At 35.3% G+C, this 22,040-nt stretch overlaps 1 protein-coding gene and 1 long non-coding RNA gene across 7 annotated transcripts in view; one reads left to right on the top strand and one right to left on the bottom strand.

The window, feature by feature from the left end:
- The window catches only part of DCAF6 (DDB1 and CUL4 associated factor 6), a 173,157-nt gene that overhangs the window by 35,564 nt on the left and 115,553 nt on the right, over positions 1 to 22,040 (top strand). For all 6 annotated transcript variants that reach the window (XM_012527431.3, XM_004464197.4, XM_012527432.3 and 3 more), the window contains exons 3-4: positions 8,632 to 8,724; positions 18,103 to 18,288. In XM_012527431.3, coding sequence (XP_012382885.2) covers positions 8,632 to 8,724; positions 18,103 to 18,288 — 279 coding nt within the window. The remainder of the gene's footprint in view (positions 1 to 8,631; positions 8,725 to 18,102; positions 18,289 to 22,040) is intronic.
- LOC131280918 (uncharacterized) overlaps positions 1 to 22,040 on the bottom strand; it is a 56,286-nt gene that overhangs the window by 29,609 nt on the left and 4,637 nt on the right. The window lies entirely within an intron of this gene.

Consider the following 22,040-nt stretch of genomic DNA (forward strand, 5'->3'; position numbering starts at 1 on the left):
TCTGAGTTTATTTATTTGTATCTTCTCTCTTTTTCTTTGTCAGTCTAGCTAAGGGTTTGTCAATTTTGTTCATCTCGAAGAACCAACTGTTAGTTTTGCTGATTCTCTGTTGTTTTTTGTTCTTGGTTTCATTTATTTCTGTTCTTATCTTTCTTTCAGTTTGGTTTGGGATTAGCTTGCTGCTCTGTTTCTAGTTTTTCCAGGTATTCAGTTAGATCTTCAATTTTAGCTCTTTTTTTTTTTTTGTAAGCATTGAGGGCTATAAATTTCCCTCACAACACTGCCTTTGCAGTGTCCCATAGGTTTTGATATGTTGTGTTCTCATTTCCATTCCTCTCAAGATATTTGCAGAATTCTTTTGCAGTTTCTTCTTTGACCCACTGATTATTTAAGAGTGTGTTGTTTAATCTCCATAAATTTATGAGTTTTCCCTTTTTCTGTCCATTATTGATTTCTAGCTTTATTCCTTTATGGTCAGAGAAGGTGTTCTGAATAATTTCAGTCTTTTAAAATTTATTGAGGGAAATGGATGTGGCTCAACCAATTGGGCTCCTGTCTCCCATATAGGAGGTCCAGGGTTCAATGTCCAGGGCCTTCTGGTGAGGCCAAGCTGGCCCATATGGAGTGCAACCTATGCGGGAATGTGGCCCGCACAGGAGTGCTGCCCCGCTTGGGAAAGCTACCCCATGCAGGAGTGCTGGCTGACATGGAGAGCCGGCACAGCAAGATGATGCCACAAGAGACACAGGAGAGAAAATAAGAAGACATAGCAAAGTGGGAGCTGAAGTGGTACAAGAGAGTTATCGCCTCTCTCTCACTCTGGAAGATCCCAGGATCAGTTCCTGGAGCCACCTAATGAGAATACAAGCAGACACAGAAAAACACACTGTGAATGGAAATAGAGAGTGGGAAATGGGGGGAATAGAGGACAGGGGGCAGAAATAAATAAATCTTTAAAAAAATGTATTGAGACTTGACAACTGACTCAACATATGGCCTAATTTGGAGAAGGATCCACGAGCACTTGAAAGGAATGTATATCCTCCAATTTTGGGAGTGCATTGCTCTATAGATGTCTGTTAGGTCTAGTTCATTTATTTTTATTTGTTTTTTAAAGATTTGTTTTTATTTATTTCTCCCCGCCTCATTGTTTGCACTTGCTGTCTGCTTGTCTTCTTTTTAAGGAGACAATGGGAACCTAACCCAGGACCTCCCATGTGGGAGGGAGGCGCCTAATCTTTTGAGCCACCTCCACTCCCAAGTTCATTTATCATCTTTTTCAAGCTCTGTTTCTTTATTTATCCTCTCTCCAGATGTTCTATCCAATTCTGAAAGTGGTGTATTGAAGTCTCCAAATATTGTTGTAGAGACATCCATTCTTCCTTCAGTTTTGCCAGTGTGTGCCTCATGTATCTTGGGGCACTCAGATTTGGTGCATAAATATTTAGTATAGTTATTTCTTCTTGGTGAATTGCCCATTTTATTAATATATAATGACCTTCTTCATCCCTTATAACAGTTTTGCATTTAAAATCTTTTTTGTCCAATATTAGTATCATTACATCAGCTCTTTTTTGCTTACTATTTGCAAGGAATATATTTTTTTCCAGCCTTTAACTTTTAATTTGGTTGTGTCCTTACGTCTGAGGTGAGTGTCTTGTAGACAACATATAGATAGCTCATATTTTTTGATCTGTCTTTTGATTGGGGAGTTCAAGCTATTAACATTCAATGTTATTACTATAAAGGCACACTTGCTTCATACATTTTTATGTTTGGCTCTCTGTTGTCACATTGTAGTATTTTCTATCTTTTTACCATTTAATTTACCCTTTCTAATAATCTTCATTTCTACACTCTTCTCCAAGTCTCTCACCTTTGTTTTATTCCTCTCAGGCTGCAGCACTCCCTTTAGTATTGTAACAGTTTGATATTACTGATGAATTACAAAAAGAAATACTGGATTATGTTTGTAAACTGGTCTTTTCCTCGAGGCATACTAGAGTGTACTGGATCCAGAGGTTTTACTTTTATTTGATTAAATAATGATTAAGGCTTTGATTGGGCCATGCCAGTAGGACATTGCATCCCCACCCCCTTGGTGGGGAGGGACTCAGAGAAGGTAGGTTGGAATTTTGAGCTGGAGCCCTGGGAAGTAAGCACACAGAGGAGCAGAACAGCTGAGCCTGGAGAGGATCAAGCCCTGGAGAGAGAGACTGAGCTAATCACCTAATTAATGGTCTACAGTTGGCCTTGTGGAAAAAACAGAGGTGCTAAGCCCAGAGAGAAACAGACACTGGAAGAGAGGAACCCAGGAATCCTGAACTCTTGGCAGATGTTGGCAGCCATCTCACTCCAATACGTGGAAATAGACTTTGGTGAGGGAAGTGACTTTTGCTTTATGGCCTGGTAACTGTAAGCATCTATGCCAAATAAATACCCTTTATAAAAGCCAACAGATTTCTGGTATTTTGTATCAGCACCCCTTTGACTGACTAATACAGTATCTCTTGTAAATTTGGTCTTTTGGTAACATAGTCTACCAGTTTTTGTTTGTGAAGACTCTAAACACTCCTTCAGTTTTTGGATTTTGTTTTTTTTTTACCCTTAAAATAAGTGTATTCTTTATTGTCTGTAAAGGATTTTTCAGGGTCTGTATTTTTTTATTTTTTATTACCTTTTTTTTTTTTTTTAAAGATACATGGATCACACAAAATATTACATTAAAAAATATAAGAGCTTCCCATATACCCACTCTCCACACCCCCACTCCTTCCACATTGACAACTTCTTTCATTAGTGTAGTACATTCATTGCATTTGATGAGTACATTTTGGAGCACTGCAGCACAGCATGGATTATAGCTTATATTGTAGTTTACACTCTCTTCCAGTCCATTCAACGGGTTCTGGCAGTTATTTAGTGTCCTGCATCTGCCCCTGCAATATCATTGAGGATTACTCCAAATCCCAAAATGCCCTAATATCACACCTCTTTTTCCCTCTCCCTACCTTCAGCAACTCCCATGGCCACTGTCTCCACATCAGTGATATAATTTCTTCCATTGCTAGAGTCACAATATTTCTGTAGTAGAATACCAGTAAGTTCACTCTAATCCATATTTTATTCCTCTATCCTGAAGACACTGGGATGACCATGTCCATTCCATCTCTAAGTAGAGAGGGGCTTAGATCCCACATGGCTTCTCTGGTGTGGTGGTTGACTGTCCTCACCTCTCTGTTAGCTGATCTGGTTAAGTCCAACAAACCAGAGAGTAGGTATTGCAACACTGTTGAAGCTCAGGGCCCAGCTGGCACATAGACAGTCCAGAGATTCAAGTCTCTTGAACATATACCAATCCCAGCTCCAACCACAGGTTTAGTAAAAGTGACATGTGTAGAGAGGTCACATCTGAGTCCCCCTCCATCATACTTAGGAGCTCAAAATTGGGCCCACTGGCAAGGCACTGAACTTGAGCCATCTGTCATGACCGTGGAGCACCACTACATGGGGTTGTATCTACTTTGACTGTCTCTGAGACCCTGCTGAGATGTGCATAAGCACGACCCCTGTGGTGACCTCCCGACTCATTTTGAAGTCTCTTAGCCATATAAACTCATTTGTCTTTACCATTTCCCCCTTTTATTCAAGGTCTTTTTCTAGTTGCATCACCAGTTGGTGCCTGGTAGTAATCCTTCAGTGCCAAGGAGGCTCATCCCTGGGAGTCATGTCCCATGCTGGGGAGAAGGTAATGCATTTACATGCTGAGTTTGGCTTACAGAGTGGCCACATTTAAGCAACATGGAGGCTCTCAGGAGGTAACTCTTAGGCACCCTGCAGCTCTAGGCCTAGTTGAAATTTCAAGCACCCAGGCTCATAAACATAGTCATCAGTATCAAGGGCCCATCATTCGACCTTCTTCACTAGTCTTTCCTTTTGTACTTGGGGGATTGTTGCTACTTCATTGGGGAATGTGATTATCACTGATTAATTTTCTAAAATCCTGTATCTCTTCAGGATATTTTGGTTTGTTCCTTTGGCTGAGCCATCTCCTCCTGTTTCCTGGGATGGTTTGTAATTTTTTGCTGATGTCTGGGCATCTGAATATGCTGGTGAATTTACTCTGATGGCCAGTTTCTCTCTTTTGCCAATTGTTATTATTTTTTCACAGCTGTTCTTTGGTATTTGGTTCACCTTATCCTAAGTCTTTAAAATTGCCCAGGTTATCAAAAATCATGACAGGGACTCACTAATGGGGCACAGAATTTTCTCCCAGGGGTCAGGTAAAAAGAGAGCCCTAATAGCATCTTATGTCCATGAAACTGGCCAGCAGATGGCACTCATTATGTACCTTTCCATGGAAGTGTATCTCTTGTTTTCCTTTGGTTTGTCAGGAGCCGAGATTGAAAGAGGACTCTGTTGGCGGAATTTACTGAAGAAGAGCCCCCCAACTCCCCCTTCCCTTTCTCTTGTAATAGCTGACAGGTAGGAAGAGGTCTGCTCCCCTCTGAGTCCCTGTAATGAGCCATGGGTTTTATCCCCACTTAATATCTTGGGGGTGGGGGAGGGGAGCCCTTTCTGGTGGCTGGGAGGTTTAGTAACTCACAGTTTGTTGTTTCCAATTCTGTGTCTCTGTTCCTCACCAACCTAGGAGTTGTGAAGCACTCTTCTGGTCTACTGATCCCCAAAGCAGGTCCCTTGTGCAGCTTCTGGCTCTTTTTCCATGGTTTTTGTGAGAGAACTGAGCCTTGTCTGCCTAATCTGACCCCATCCTCCCACAATCCCCAGTCTATGTGGTTTTGATATTAACCATTATACAGTCTCAAATAATGCATTGGGAAATATTTTGTCATCTTTAATTTTCTGAAATAATTTGTACAGAATTGTTATTTATTTTTTGAATGTTTGTAGAATTTACCAGTAAAGTCATCTGGCCTGGAATTTCTCTGCATATTTCAAACTACTCGTTTCTTAATAAGTTATAGAGTATTCAAGGTATCTGTGTCTTAAGTGAACTTTGTTAGTATGTATCCTTAAAGGAAATTGTCTATTTCATCTGAGCTATAGATTTTATTGGCATAAAGTTGTTTATAATATTCCTTTATGTTTTAAATTATAGAAACTATAGTGATGTCACCTATCTCATTTCTGATATTTGTAATATATATATTCCACCCACCCCCCCTTTTTTTTCTTGATTAGTCTGGCTAGAGGTTTATTTATTTTATTGAACTTCTCAAGGAACCAGATTTTGGTTTCATTAATTTTCTCTTTAAAAAATTTTTTTTCTGTTTTCTATTTCTTTGGTTTCTGCTCTATTATTTCCAATCATCTGCTGACTTTGGGTTTTATTTGCTTTTCTCCATATTTTTTTTGAGTGGAAGTTGAATTTATTGATGTGAGACCTTTATTTTTTTCTAATATAGGTGTTTTAATACTAAAAATTTCCTTCTAATTATTGCTTTAGCAGTAACAAAAAATCCTGATATGTTGTCTTTTTATTTGCATTCCATTCAAAATACTAATTTATTTTGTAATTTCTTCTTTGACAATTTATTTCAAAGTATGTAGTTTTCAAATATCTTTGTGTTATTGATTTCTAATGTAATTCCTTCTCATAAGAGAACATTTTATATGATGTTGAATAACTTTTAATATTTTGAGTTTTGTTTTATGGCCCAGAATATGGTCTATATTGTAAATGTTTCTTGGACACTTTTTAGAAGTATGTATATTCTGCTATTTTTTAGTTGCTTCAGATGTGATGGTAAACCTGATACCTGTTATTCCATCTGGGCTAAAATGGAGGTTTTAAAATTCCTTTTATTTAAAAAGTTGCTTCTTAAATTATGCAATACAATGTTTTAATATTCATTATGTTGTACACAACCATCATGACTATCTAATACTTGAACATTTTCATCACCACCAAAAGAAACCCTGTAACCATCAGCAATGTCCTCCATTTCCCTCCTAATACCCAACCCTAGGAAATCACTAGTCTAATTTCTGTCTCATTTCATAGAAATGGATTCATACCATATGTGGCCCTTTGTGTCTGACTTCTTTCACATGATAAGGTGTTTTCAAGGTTCATACATGCTATAAAGTGTCAGTAGATCATTGCTCCTTACAATTGAATACTATTCCATTGTATGGATATATCGCATTTTATTTATCCCTTCATCAGTTGATGGACATTTGGTTTGTTTATGCTTTTTGACTGTTATGAATAATGCTGCTATGACCATTGTGTACAAGTTTCTGTGTGGACATATGTCTTCATTTCTCTTGGATATATACCTAGGAATATAAATTACTGGGTCATGTTGTGGCTCTATATTTAACATTTTCAAGAAATGCTAAACTGTTTTCCCAGGTGGCTGACTGTACCATTTTACATTCCACCAGTCATTTGAAACAGATCCAATTTCTCCATATCCTTTCCAATACTTATTTTTCATTTTAAAATTTAAGTTTATTTTTATAACCGTCCCAGTGGGTCTTGATTTGCATTTCCCTGGTGATTTATGATGTTTAGCATCTTTTCATATGCTTATTGGACATTTGTATATTTGGAGAAATGTCTATTCAAATTGTTTACCCATTTTCATTTGATTATTTGTCTTGTTAAGTTGTAAAAGATTTTTTCTATATTTTGGATACCAGACCCTTACCAAATATGACATGCAATTATTTTCTTCCATTCTCTGCTGGTTTTTTCATTTCCTAGTAGGATACTTTGGTCAACAAAGTTTTTAATTTTGATGAAGTCCCATTTATTTTCTCATTGGTGTTGCTTATGCTTTTAGTGTCGTATTTAACAAACTGATGCTTAATCCAAGGTTACAAAGATTTACATCTGTGTTTCCTTCTAAGAGTTTTATAATTTAGCTTTTCCATTTAAGTTTTTGATCCATTTTGACTTAGATTTTGGGGGGGGGGTTTGAAATTCATGTAATGTAAAAGTAACCATTTTAAAGTGAAATATTTAGTGCCATTTAATTCAGTGTTGTGCATATACCACCTCTGTCTTGTCCAAAATGTTTCATCCCTCCCAAAATAAAACCCAGCACCCATTAAGGAATCACTTCTCAGTTCTCCTTCCCCACAGCCCCAGGCAATCACCAATCTACTTTCTGTCATGATAGATTTCTGAAAGTGTCTATTCTGGAAGTTTCATGTAAATAGAATATTACAACATATGATCTTTTGTGATTGGCTTCTTTTACTTAGCATAATGTTTTCAAGGGTCATCCATGTTGTGACATGTATCAGTACTTCATTTTTTGGCTGAATGCTATTAAACTTTGTAAGTCTATACCATAATTTGTTTACCCATTCATCAGTTGATGGACATTGGAGTGATTTCTACCTTTTGGGTAGTGTGAATAGTGCTGCTATGGACATGTCTGTTCATGTATTTCAGTATCTGTTTTCATTTCTTTTGGGTTTTTCTAAGAGTGTAATTGCTGGGTCACATGGTAATTTGAGGTTAAACTTTCTGAGGAATTGCCCCACTGACTGGTTTCCAAAATAGCTGAACCATTTTACATTCACATCAGCTATGTATAAGTATTCCATCTTCTTCACATCCTTGCCAACACTTGTTATTTTCTGTTTTTTCACCCCATAAGTTTTCTTTGTGGGTATGAAGTAGAACTCATTGTGGTTTTAATTTGCATTTTTAATAATGCCTAATGACATTGAACATCTTTTCATGTGGTCGTTGGCTATTTGTATCTCTTCTTTGGAGAAATGTCTGTTCAAGTTTGTTGCCCATTTTTTAATTAGGTTGTCTTTTTTGTTGACTTGTAAGATTTCTTTATATTTTTGGATAATTGACCCTTCCCAGACATAATTTGCAGCTATTTTCTATTTCTCTCATTCTTTCACTCACTTGATAATGTCCTTTGCACAAAATTTTAAAATTTGGATGAAATCCAGTTTATCTACCTTTTTTCTTTTGTTTCGCATGCTTTTGGTGTCATATTTAAGAATGCATTGCCAAATCTAAGCCTCTGAAGATTTCTTCTTCTGTTTTCTTTTGATAGTTTTATGCTTTTCTTCTAATATTTAGATCACTTATGTATTTTGAGTTAAATTTTATATATGATATGAGATACGGGTCCAACTTCCTTTGTATGTGGATATCCACTGTTCCCAGAACCATTTGTTGAGCAATTTTTTTCTCCATTGAATGATCTTGGCTCCCTTGTCAAAAATCCCTTGACCATAAATGTAAAGGTTTATTTGTGGACTCCAATTTGATATCATTTTTCTATATGCTTATTTATATGCCAGTATGATACAGCCATAATTCCTGTGACTTTGTAGGATGTTTTTAAATTCCTTTTCAGTGGTTTGTTTTTATGTCTGTGATAGAAAATTGATTAATTAACATAAGAAATCTAAACAATAAATCTTAAAGATTGAGTCTTTCATTGTGAAATTTCAGAACATCTTGTTTGCTAAAGGGCAGTTATATATTTTTATATAAGTTAAATGGTAAATAGACATAACTTCATTAGTGATATAAATTTTGACTCATCAGATAGTAGAAGATGACATATTTTACTTTGTCAGTTTTTCAGTTTTGTTTATATATTTCCCCCCCCCCTTTTTTTTTAGGTTAATACAATCTGTTGGAATGACACTGGAGAATACATTTTATCTGGCTCAGATGACACCAAGTTAGTAATTAGTAATCCTTACAGCAGAAAGGTAAAGTGGTTTTTAAAAAATCAATAATTTATTGAGTGAAAAATATTAAGCTAATACCAAGGCAAGACATTTTAAATAATCATGAAATGGGTATTTGCAATAGTATATTTTTATTTTCCTAAAGTTCAAGGTATACTTTGGAAGTTATTACATGGAGCCCTTGAGTTTCCTAAAAAATTGTTTATATTTAATTCAGCCTTTAGATGCTAGAAAATTTAAATATGCTGCGTTTATGCAAATGGATCATTATTGCCACAAATGACGTTATCTCAATAAACTATTCATTGGGGACAAAAAAGACAATGTGACACATTTTTTAATATTTAGAATATTTGAAGATGACAAATAGTATTCTTATTACGACAGCAAGAATGGGCTCTTCTCAACTGTCATATTATTTTAATATATTTATATTCACTATTTAAATTCTTATTTTAAGTTAGAGATTTCATTCATCATGCAGTCTTTGGTCTGTCTATATAAAAACAAAATATCTTCACTTTTATCGTTTTCCCCCTAAGTAATTTGTGAACATTTTTTATTGTACCATTATCATATTGTCTTATGATAGAGGTAACATCAGAACACAGAGCTAATACTCTGAACCAGACATTATGCTAGGTATAATGATATATAAAGTATAATCTGTTGAAAGAATATCCTTTCTTGTCTCATTGTCTTTGGTCTTGGACATGTGGGTTTTGAAGAACATCCAGTCCATGGTTAATGATAAATAAGTAAATTAACAAAATCTGTAAAATCTCATAGATGCTATAGTATTACTAGCTTTCCAAGTTGTATTGGACATGCTGTTACATACACAAAGCTAGAAGTAGTAAACTCCACTTACACAGGAAAGATTTCTTAGGGGAGTAAGGTTGTTCTAAGTTATGTTTCCAAAAGATTGACTTGCTCACTTGGAGTGTGTAATCCCTTGTTACTCCAGACAGAGCATTCGCTTACACAGTCATACCTTGTTTTATTTTTATTGTGCTTCACAGATACTGCATTTTTTACAAATTAAAGTTTTATGGCAACCCTGTGTTGCGCAAGTCTATTGGCACCATTTTTCCAATAGCATGTACTCACTGTGTCTCTGTATCACATTTTGGTAATTCTTGCAATATTTCAAAATTTTCATTTTTGTTGTTTGTTATGGTGGTCTGTAATCAGTGATCTTTGATATTACTATTGTAATTGTTTCGGGGTGCCATGAGCCATGCCTTTGTAAGACAGTGAACTTAATCGATAAATGTGTGTATTTTGACTGCTCCACCTACTGGCTAGTCCCGTGTCTTTCTCCTTTTCCTCAGGCCTTCCTATTCCCTGAGATACAACAATATTGAAATTAGGCCAGTTAACAACCCTTAAATGGCCTCTAAGTCTTCAAGTAAAAGAGTTACACATCTCTCACTTGAAATTAAAAGCTAAAAGTAATTAAGCCTACCACGACCAGTGCTGATGTGTGCAAGGAGTGCCGTGCCACGCAGGGGTGTCCCCCACATAGGGGACCCCACGTGTAAGGAGTGTGCCCTGTAAGGAGAGTTGCCCAGCACGAAAGAAAGTGCAGCTTGCCCAGGAATGGCGCCGCACACAAGGAGAGCTGATGCAGCAAGATGACGCAACAAAAAGAACACAGATTCTGGGTGCCGCTTACACAAGCGGACACAGAAGAACGCACAGCGAATGGACACAGAGAGCAGACAATTGGGGGAGGGGAAGGGGAGAAAAATAAATAAAAAATAAATAAATCTTTTTAAAAAAAGGTAATTAAGCCTAATGAGAGGGCATGTCAGAAGCTGAGATAGGTCAAAACCTAAGCCTCTTGTGCCAAACAGTTAACCAAATTGTGAATGCAAGAGAAATGTTCTTGAAGGAAATTAAAAGTGCTACTCCAGTGAACATACAAATGATGAGAAAATCAGCCTTATTGCTGATGTAGAGGAAGTTTTAGTGGTCTGGATAGAAGATTAAACCAACCACAACATTCCCTTAAGCCAAAACCTAATCTAGAACAAGGCCCTAACTCTCTTCATTTCTTTGAAGGCTGAGAGAAGTGAGGAAGCTGCACAAGAAAAGTTTGAAGTTAGCAGAGGTTAGTTCATGAGGTGTAAGGAAAGAAGCTGTCTTCATAAATGAAAGTACAATGTGAAGCAGCAAATGCTGATGTAGTAGCTGCAGCAAGTTATCCAGATCTGGTTAAGATTTTGATGAAGGTAGCTACACTAAACAGATTTTCCATGTAGATGGAACCACCTTCTTTTGTAAGAAGATGCTATCTAGGACTTTTAAGAGCTGGAGAGAAATCATTTGCTGGCTTTGAAGCTTCAAAAGACAGGCTGAGACTCTTTTGTTAGGACTAATGCAGCTAGTGACTTTTAAGTTAATCCCAAGGCTCATTTACCCTTCCAAAAATCCTAAGACTCTTAAGAATTATACTCCATCTACTCTGTCTGTGCTCTCCAAATAGAACAAAGTCTGCATGACATCAGATCTGTTTACTGCATATTTTAAGCCTATAGTTGAGACCTGCTTTGAAAAAAGTTCATTTTGAAATATTTCTGCTCATTGACCTGGTCACCCAAGAGCTCTGATGGAGATGTACTGTGAGGTGAATGTTATTTTCATGCCATCTAACACAACATCCATTTTGCAGCCCATAGATCAAGGACTTATTTCAACTTTCAAGTCCTATTTAAGAAATATATAACTTAAGGCCATAGCTGCCATAAATAGTAAATTCCTCTAATGGATCTGGGCCAAGTGAATTGAAAAACTTCTGGAAAAGATTCACCATTCTGAATGTCATCAAGAACATTTGTGATTCATGTGGGGAGGTCAGAATATCAGCATTCACAGAAGTTTGGAAGAAGTTGATTCCAACCCTCATGTTTGACTTTGAGGAGTTCAAGAGTCAGTGGTGTGAGTAAACTGCAGGCATAGTGGAAATAGCAAGAGCAAATGGAGCCTGAAGATGTGACTGAATTGCTGCAATCTCATGATTAAAATTTTTTAAAGATTTTTTTCTATTTATTTTTTTCTCCCCACCCTTTTGTTTTTCACTTGCTGTTGTCTTTTCATTTTCCTTGTTTCTTAAGGAGGCACTGGGAGCTGAACCCGGGACCTCTGATGTGGGAAGAAGATGCTTAATTGCTTGAGCCACCTGCGCTCCCTGCTTTCTTGTGTCTCTCATTCTGCTTTTCCTCCTCATGTCTCTTGTTGCATCAGCCCACTGCAATTGCCTGTCACATCAACTTGCTGTCTTCTTTCGGAGGCACCAGGGGGAGCCTTTGCTCCTTGCTTTTCTTGTGTCTCTCATTATGTTTTTTCTTCTTGTGTCTCTTGTTGTGCCACCTTGCTGCACTTGCCTGTCATGTCAGCTCACTGTCTTCTTTAGGAGGCACTGGGATCCAAACCAGCCACCTCCCATGTGGTAGGTGGGAACCCAGCTGTCTGAGCCACATCTGTGTCCCTCGTGATTCAATTTTAATGGATAAGGAATTGCTTTTTTTTTTTTTTTTATATTTACTTACTTACTTATTTATTCCCCCTCCCTTGTGGCTTGTTCCATTCTTTGCTGTCTCCTCTCTGTGTCCATTCGCTGTGTGTTTTTTCTGTATCTGTTTGTCTCCCTTTGTTGGGTCATCTTGCTGCGCCAGCTCTCCCTGGTGCCTGGCCTGTCAGCTCTCTCTGGTGCACGGGCCAGCTTGCCTTCACAAGGAGGCCAAGGGCCTCCCATGTGATATGGGAGTCCAACTGATTCAGCCACAGCCGCTTCCTGAGGAATTGCTTTTTATGAATGAGCAATGAAGTGGTTTCCTGGAATGAAATTTTCTCCTGGTGGAGATGCTGTGAACATTGTTGAAATAACAGCAAAGGATTTAGAATATTCCATAAACCAGGTTGATAAAGCAGTTGGCAGGTTTTGTATCCAATTTTGAAAGAAGTTCTGCTGTGGGTACAATGTTATCAAACATCATGTGCTACAGAGAAATCTTCCACGAAAGAAAGAGTCAATTGATGTGGGAGACTTCAGTGTATTATTTTAAGAGATTGCGACAGCCACCCCGGCCTTCAGTGCCCACCACCCCCTGATAGGTCAGCAGTAAGGCAAGACTTGCAGCAGCAAAAGATTACAACTCACTGAAGGCTCAGATGGTAGTTATCATTTTTTAGCAATGAAATATTTTTAAATTAAGGTATGTACAGTGTGTTTTTTAGACAATGCCATTACACACTGAAGAGATCACAGTATAGTGTAAATGTAACTTTCATGTGCACTGGGAGGTAAAAAATTCAGGTGACTCACTTTATTACGATATTTGGCTTCATTGTGGTAGCCTAGAACCAAAACCTTAATATCTCTGAGGCATAGCTATATAACTTTAAGGGTCAGTGAGGTTATCTATATGAAAGAGTATTCATATGCTGATAATAAGTTCTGTATAAAGTAAATGTCCTTACTTCCCTTACAGAATCTAGAGGAAAAGGCATGTGCCATGTATGAGGCAACTGGGAAAACTAATTTTACTTGTAACCTTGGTATATATACATCTATTTTAAAATCAATTTTATTAATATATATTAATAAAGCATACAAGTCATCCAAAGGTACAATCAATGGTATTTAGTATAATCACATGTTGTGCACTCATCACGTCAGTCATTATTAGAGCATTTTCATTATTTCAATAATGAAAAGCAGAAAAACAAGAAAATATTGACCTCTCAGTTCTGTTATTTCTGGCTGTTCTTGCGCAGTTATTTATTTTTTAAGCAGTTTTATTGAGATATATTCACATACCATACAATCTATCTAAAGTGTATAATCAATGGCTTTTCATATAATCACAATGTTGTGCATTCATTCATCGTCACAAAAAATTTTAGAATTATTTCTTTACTCCAAAAAGAAAAACTCCACACCTCTAGCAGTTTAGTATTATTTATGAATTCCAAAAATAGATATTGGATTATGTTTGTAAATTGCTCTCTTCCTCTGGGTATGTTAGATTGTATTGGATTCAGAGGTTTCACTCTTATGTGATTAAATTATGATTAAGGCTTTGATTGGGCCACATCAGTAGAACCTTGAGTGCCTGCCACTTATGCTTTATGGCCTGCTAACTGTAAGCTTCTACACCAAATAAATACCCTTATAAAAGCTAACAGATTTCTGGTAATTTGCATCAGCACCCCTTTAGTTGACTAATACAACCCCCTTAGTATTCCTTCCCTATAACCTTGGTATATTATCTTAACATCCTATGCAAGTTACTTTTGCTTTTAAGAGTAGTGTGAATAAAGCTATTAGGCTTAGTCCCTGGTTCATTTTCTTATTTTCTGAAGAATTAGAAATTTAGCTTTTTAGAAAATCTAATTGTATTTAAATATTTTTAGATACAATCAGCCAATTGACTGATACCTGTGTATTTTTATTATACAAAATAAATTAAAATTTGCTTTTAATAAAGAATTATTCTAAGTTAATAAACTTCTCAACAGGTCAAGAAATATCTTAGAATGAAGTAATTTTCTTGTACTTTATTTTAATTACAGCTTCAAATAACAGTCTTTACTGTATCAACACAATGTTCAATTTAGACGAAAGTAGGCTATTAAATGATAAAGATATAAAAAATTGGATGATTGCAATAACAAGAAAACTTGTGAAGTTCTTTAAACTTCCTGTACCAGTTACAAAGAGAAGTCTTCTAATTAAAAAAAAAAAAGTGTAAAGAGTTATTTCAAATTGTATTTAGTATATTCATTAAGATCTTAAACATTCAGGATAATTGAAAGTTCTGGTTAAGAAAGTTCTGCTTAAGCTGCATCCCACCCAGCTCAAATGATTATTTTTTTCCCCCTGATTTTCTTAAGTTTCCTATATCTTAGTCTTTTAACATCTGTTCTTTTAGTAATTCTTAAAAAGTATTTTATCTTTAAAAGAAATTTCAGGAAAGCGGACTTGGCCCAGCAGTTAGGGCATCTGTCTACCACATGGGAGGTCTGCGGTTCAAACCTTGGGCCTCCTTGACCCGTATGGAGCTGGCCCATGCACAGTGCTGATGCGTGCAAGGAGTGCCGTGCCATGCAGGGGTGTCTCCCGCACAGGGGAGCCCCACGCGCAGGGAGTGCGCCCTGGTAAGGAGAGGCACCAAGTGCGAAAGAAAGTGCAGCCTGCCAAAGAATGGTGCTGCCCACACGAAGAGCTGACTACAACAAAATGGTGCAGCAAAAAGAAAAACAGATTCCCATGCCTCTGACAACAACAGAAGCGGATAAAGAAGATGCAGCAAAAAGACACAAAGAACAGACAACCAGGGTTGGGGGGAAGGGGAGAGAAATAAATAAATAAATCTTATTAAAAAAAAGAAATTTCAATTTTTTTAGCAGAAAAAGCTATATTGGTGGTTAAAGCAGTCAAGATCCACCAAAAAAAACACACACACACAAAATTTGAACAGAAAACATTTAATATATAGAATTACTAAACTAACTATGACAGGAAATTAGAGTAGTAAGGGATTGGCTATTAAAGAGTAAAAAGTACTCTAAAAAATCACATAGGAATAACAGATAAAAGGAGCCACTCTAAGACTGAGATGTACCACCCAAAGAAGAGGGTCTCAGTGCTGAGATTTAGACCTTTTTGAAGAGGGCATGGCCATGCTTCCTGGATGGTAGAGAAGTTGACGTAGTACCATGCTGACAGAATTTGTTGATATTCCTTCTTTGGAAATTGCTGGAACACTTCCTTTCCTCTGGGGTCCTGGGGAAAGTTGTTCTAGGAAAGGTATCTCATGAAGGCACTATGCTACAAAATACCCTATAGGGTGGAGGAACGGTGTTGCAGGAAAAGCTGCTGGGTGCTGCTCACTATCATTCATTCTCCTGTTGGGTCCTGGAAAAATAGACCACCTTGCTCCTAGTGCTTCTTAGCACTGGAGAAGCTATGCATGCAGCAGGGTCCTCTACTGAGGGAGCCAACAATTGGATGACCTAGGTGAAATAGACAGATTCTTAGAAACAAGACGTATTACCTAACCTGAATCAAGAAGAAAGAGAAGACGTCCATTAGCAAGTAAATTGAATCTGTAATCATAAAACCTTTCAACAAAATTAAGTCCAGGACCGGATGGCTTCATTTCTGAATTTCACCAAAGAATTAACTCCAGTCCTGCTCAGATTCTTCAAAAAAATTGAAGAATAAGCAGATTTCTATTGTATATTGATAAGCTCCAATCCTGAGCTGAATTGAGTGAAGTGAATATAAGACTCAATTGTAAAGTTGAAATAAGAAATTTTCTTAACTATAAAATTTTTAAAGTTGAAAAAAATCTATTGAGCATCTGTAGATACAGGTATTAAAAGGCTTTTGACAGTGGGTTGGAAGCATTATGCACTTTATCCATAAATGATACTGGATATGTCTTTTAAGAACAAGAAAATTATAATCTGTAACTACAATATATTTACCACAATCAAGAAATATTGTTATTCTAATACATATATATATATATTTTGTCCCAACAATGTCCTTTATAACTTCAATCCCTGTTCAACCCAGGCTCCAATCCAGCACTATACATTGCATTTACTTGTTTTGTACCCTTAGTGTCCTTTAAAACAGTTCTTATAATTTTTTGGTCTTCATGATATTGACATTTCTTTAAGAATCCAGGTCAGTTTTTTTATAGACTGTCTCTCAATTTGGATTTTTCTGATTGCTCCTTCATAATTAAATTCAGATTAGCATTTTTGGTAGGAATTTTCCAAAATTTTCGTCAGTTCGTGCCTTTATTGGGATGGCAAGTTTCATCTCTCAATTGCATTTGTGCTTTTCCCCTTTGTAATTAGCGAGGTATCTGTGGGGTTATATTTTGAGATTGAATATTTTGCTTCCTAACTACATTTCATCTATTGGTTTTAGCAGTCATTTCTGGTTCTTGCCCAAATCCGTTATTAAAATGTGGTTACAAAATTGTGATTTTCTGATTTTTCATCCTTCCTACATTTATTTGTTAAAACATTCTTCTGTAAATGAGAGGATTTCCTGTATTCTGTAAGTAAAAGGACCACCATTAAAAAAAAAGTACGATAGGTTTATAGTTCTTTGTTTTTATTGAATGTATTGTAATTCCTGATTTTACTCTTTTTGATGCTCAGACTTCCCCACATTTAATCAGTAAAACCCTTCAAGCCATTGTATGTCTGTTTTGATATGACCATATTTTTCTTTGGGTACTTTATTTTAAGTACAATAGATGTTCCAAGCTCACTTTGTACTCCATTGATACCTATTGTGGGGTATGTACCATAGTGTATTCAACCAGTCTCTTATGATCGGGCATTTAAATTGTTTCAACATTTGCTATTATAAATTATAATTCACTGAATAATCTATGCATATATTTTTGTATTGCTTGAGGTGTTTTTTCAGGGTAAATTCCTAAAAATGGACTTGCTTGGGTAAAAGATATATTTTTACATAGTTTTGTGAGATATTGGTAAATTATCCTTCATTGGCATTATACTGTTTAACATTCCCAGCACAATGTTTAAGTACTTTTTTCTTTCTATGTTTACTTATAGAGTGTGTTGTCAAGCTTTGAAATTTCATCAATCTGATAAGTAAGAAATTGTATCTCAGCATAATTTCAGTTTGCATTTCCCTTAGGAATACAGTTGAGTATTTTTTTTACATTTCAAAGGACCATTTATGTATCTCTTTGTAGGCTGTTTGGCTCTTTTGCCTCTTTTTTCTGTCAGATTTTGTCTTTTTTTCCTTCTTAATTTTTAAGTGCTCTTTATATATTATATATTAGGGGAATGGAATAAGTCTTTTTATGTTATATATGTTGTGAATTTTAAAATATAAACTTTAAACTTTAGTTCTATCACAGATTCTGGTCTTGTAAATATAATTAAGGAATTGGAAGTCGGGACTTCTATATTCTTATTTATACCATTTCTTACTTTGACGTTATGAATCTTTTAATTCAGTTTAGTTTTTTCCTTCGTCATTACACGTAATAACTTAATCATCTAGTAAACAGTGAATTTCAAAGGTCAATCAAATTAGTTCATTTTTATTTACTGAGATTTTTTAAAGAATCAGATATGCCAAATAGATAGAAACATGCATATTTGATTTCATGGCACTAATTTTTACATTTAGAGGGAATAAATAGAAAATACATGAGATCCTGATTTCCTTTTTATAAAAAAATAATAGTTCGGAAATAAATGATAAGATTTGATTGAGATGTGAAAGTGTTAATGAGAATTTATCACTGGCTATGATTATATTAAATATGAATGTTTATTTCCAGGAACTAAGGAATTACCAAGAGCTGCTTTCTCTATGTATTTTAGGTTTTGACAACAATTCGTTCAGGGCACCGAGCAAATATATTTAGTGCAAAGTTCTTACCATGCACAAATGATAAGCAGATTATATCCTGCTCTGGAGATGGAGTAATATTTTATACCAATGTTGAGCAAGATGCAGAAACCAATAGACAATGCCAATTTACCTGCCATTATGGAACTACCTATGAGGTATGGTATTATTATGAGTATATATATAATATATGTATTTGTTTTTGTACCTATGTGTATATGTTTTAGGTATGTGTTTTTTCTATGTGTGTGTTCTGTGCATAAAGTTAATTTATATATGAGCAAAGAAATAACTAAGAATATCTGGATTTCACTAAAGTGAGAAAATGTTTCTTGATAGGCTTGTGGTTTAAGTTAAGAAATAAGAAGTGAGCTATAATATTGTTAGATGGGTTTGTAATTATTTGACCTACTTATAAAGATACCCTAGGAAAACATTCAAAATGGAAAAGATGCCTCTGTTGTACTTCATGGCTTTGCTTGACCACTTAAGCACTTTTTAAAAAAAAAAAGTATTTTTAATAGAGAGGTATGAACTTACAAAACAGTCGTGCACATGTGTGGAATTCCCATACAACACCCTTCCACCAACACACTACATTGTTGTGGAACATTTGTTACAGATTATAAGATTATATCATCAAACTATTACCACTATGTTCTGTAGCATACATTTGGTATATTTTTTCCATATTCCCCTATTATTAACACAGTACATCTTTGGCAATGATGCAAGAGTATTACTGTATTGCTGTTAACTATAGTCCATAGGTTTTATTCATTGTACTTTTCACTTGCTTCTCCACATTCTCACTACCTTGCAGTAGTGATGTACATTTGTTCTAGTTCATAGAAGGACATTTTTGTATTTGTACTATTAGCCACAATTCTCATCCACCTCTTGATTTACTATATTACTCGGTTCCTAGATTATTCTCCAGCTTTCTTTCAGCTGACATTTACATCCTTAGACTACCCTGTTCAGCCACAAACCCATTAATAAACTAGCTGTTAGTTCTACTCATTATAATTTGTTACCATCAACTTATCCATTTCCAACTTTTACAGTCAAGTTAATTAAAATTTCTACATACATTAAGCACCAGTTACACCTTCTCAGCCATCCTTTTTTATCTTCTAATAACCTACACTCTAGGTTTTTTAACTCCAAGTGTTATTCTTTGTATTTAGCTCATATTAATTAGTGAGGCCATGCAATAGTTATCCTTTTTTGTTTGACTTATTTCATTAAGCTTCATCCATGTTGTCATATATGTCCCAGTTTCATTTCTTCCTACAGCAGAACAGTATTCCATTGAATATATATACATTTTGTTTATCCATTCATCAGTTGATGGACACTTGGGCTGTTTCCATCTTTTGTCAATTGTGAATAATGCCGCTGTGAATATACACGTGCAAATTTCTGTTCACATCACAGTTTTCAGTTCTTCTGGATATAGTCCTAGTAGAGGGATTGCCAAATTATATGGCAGTTCTATATTTAGCTTCCTGAGGAACTGCCAAACTGTATTCCACAGAGGTTTCACCATTTTACAAGCCCATCAATAGTGAAGGAGTGTTCCTATTTATCCACATCCTCTCCAACAATTACTGTTTTCTGCTTTTTAAAAATAATGGCCATTCTTTGCCATGTGAGATGATATCTTATTGTCTCTTGATTTTCATTTCCTAATAGCTAGTGATATAGAACCTTTTTTCATGTGCTTTTTGGCCATTTGTATTTCCTCTTTGGAGAAACGTCTGTCTAAATCTTTGGCCCATTTTTAAGTTGGATTGCTTACTCTTTTATTATTGAATTGCATAATCTTATGTAGAAGGGGAATCAAACTCTTATCGGATATGTGGTTTCCAAATATTTTTTCCCATTGAGTGGGCTGCCCTTTCACCTCTTGACTAAGTCCTTTGATTATCAAAGGTATTTAAGTTTGAGTAGGTTCTGTTTATCCATGTTTTCTTTCATTGACATTTGTTTTATCACTCAGAATATAGCCTTTATTGGTAAATGTTCTTTATTCACTGGAAAAGAATATGTATTCTTCTTTTGTTTGTGGAATGGTCTGTAAATGTCAATTAGGTTAACATGGCAGATAGCAATGTTCAAATTTATATTCTGATTGAGAGTTTACTTGTTCTATCAGTTATTGAAAGGTGTTTTGAATTCTTGGACTAATTTTTAGATTGTTTCTTTTTCTTTTCAGTTCTTCCATTTGTTACTTCATGCATTTTGAATATCTGTTATTAAATGTATAAACATCTAGTATTTTAGTGTTTCTATTCATATATCAACCCACTTATTATGAAATGACCCTCTTTATCCCCATTAATATTCTTGGCTTGTAAACTTACTGTTCTTTATATAACCAGTTTTGCTTTATTTTGATCAGAGTTACTGTGATATCTTTCTCCTTTTACTTTTAGCTTCTTTGTGCTTTTATATTTAAAGTTGTTTTTTTATAGCCACTTTATAGATTGGCTGAATTTTTATCAATCTGACAGTGTCTTCCTTTTAATTGGGGTATTTATACCACTTATAGTTGATATGATTATTGATATATAGGTATTTATTAGGTTTAAAGCTTTCATCTTTATTTTGTTCTCTGTTCCTGTTATTTTTGGTGTGTGTGCCCTTTTTCTTCTTACTCTTCTGTCTTGGTTTGGATTAATTGAGTATTGCTGTGATTCCATTTTATTAACTTGTTAACTTATTAGCTATACTTTGTTTTATTTTTTCTAGAGGAAATAGTATATATCCTAAACTTTATCATAGTTTACTGCTAGGTAATATTGTACCACTTCAAATATAGTATAAGAAATTTAGAACATTATCCTTCCATTTCCCCTTTCTCAGCTTTTGGGTTATTTTTTTCATTTATTTTATTTCTACATGTGTTATAGACTCTACAATATACTATTAGTATTTTTGCTCTTAGTAGTCAATTATCTTTAAAGAGACTTTAAAACAAAAAAAGTTTCTTATATTTACTTAAATGTATTTACCATTCCTAGTGCTCTTCATGCTTTTGCATAGTTCTTGATTACTGTCTGGTATTATTTTCCTTTTGTGTGAAGAAATTCTCAATTTCACATTTTTCTAGTCTGCTCTTACAGGGGTCTACAAAATTATTCTATGTATAATCAGATATTTTAGGCTTTGCCCTATTTTTTTTGTTAGTTATTCATACCTGACATTGTTTTGGAAAAAGCAACTACAGGCAATACATAAATGAGTAGATGTGGCTCTGTTCCAATAAAACCTTATCCACCACACACACGGAGAGCTGACGCAACAAGATGACACAACAAAAAGAGACGCAGATTCCTGGTGCCTCTGACAAGAATGCAAGTGGACACAGAAGAACACGTAGTGAATGGACACAGAGAGCAGACAACGGGGGCAGGGGGGAAGGGGAGAGAAATAAATAAAATAAATCTTAAACCCCAAGATAACCTTATCTAGAAAAATAGGCACTGAATCTTATTTAACTCAAAGTGCATTGCTTGCTGTCCCCTGTGCTAGCCTTTTAGCTTTCTTGTATCTCAAAAAAGCTATTTCACTTTTGTTTTAGAAAGGTATTTCTGCCAGATACGGGATTCTAGTTTTTTCTTTTTCTTTTTTTCTTTCACTTATTGTAGCTCCATTGCCTTCTGTCTTGCCTTGTTTCTGACAAGTTTTCTGTTGTTCTTATCTTTATTACTGGTTTTAGCAATTTTAGAACAATGTTTCTTAGGGTAGTTTTGTTTGTGATTCATGTGTTTGGGGTTTATCATATATTCATCCTTTTACTTTCAAAATATTTTTAATATTTTACAAATATTTGTGATAATGTATGTTCTAGTTTATAGAAGAACATTTTTTCATTCGTACTGTTAATCACAGTCCTCATCTA

This window comes from Dasypus novemcinctus, chromosome 13, assembly GCF_030445035.2.
Source record: "Dasypus novemcinctus isolate mDasNov1 chromosome 13, mDasNov1.1.hap2, whole genome shotgun sequence".
NCBI classification, from domain to species: domain Eukaryota; kingdom Metazoa; phylum Chordata; class Mammalia; order Cingulata; family Dasypodidae; genus Dasypus; species Dasypus novemcinctus.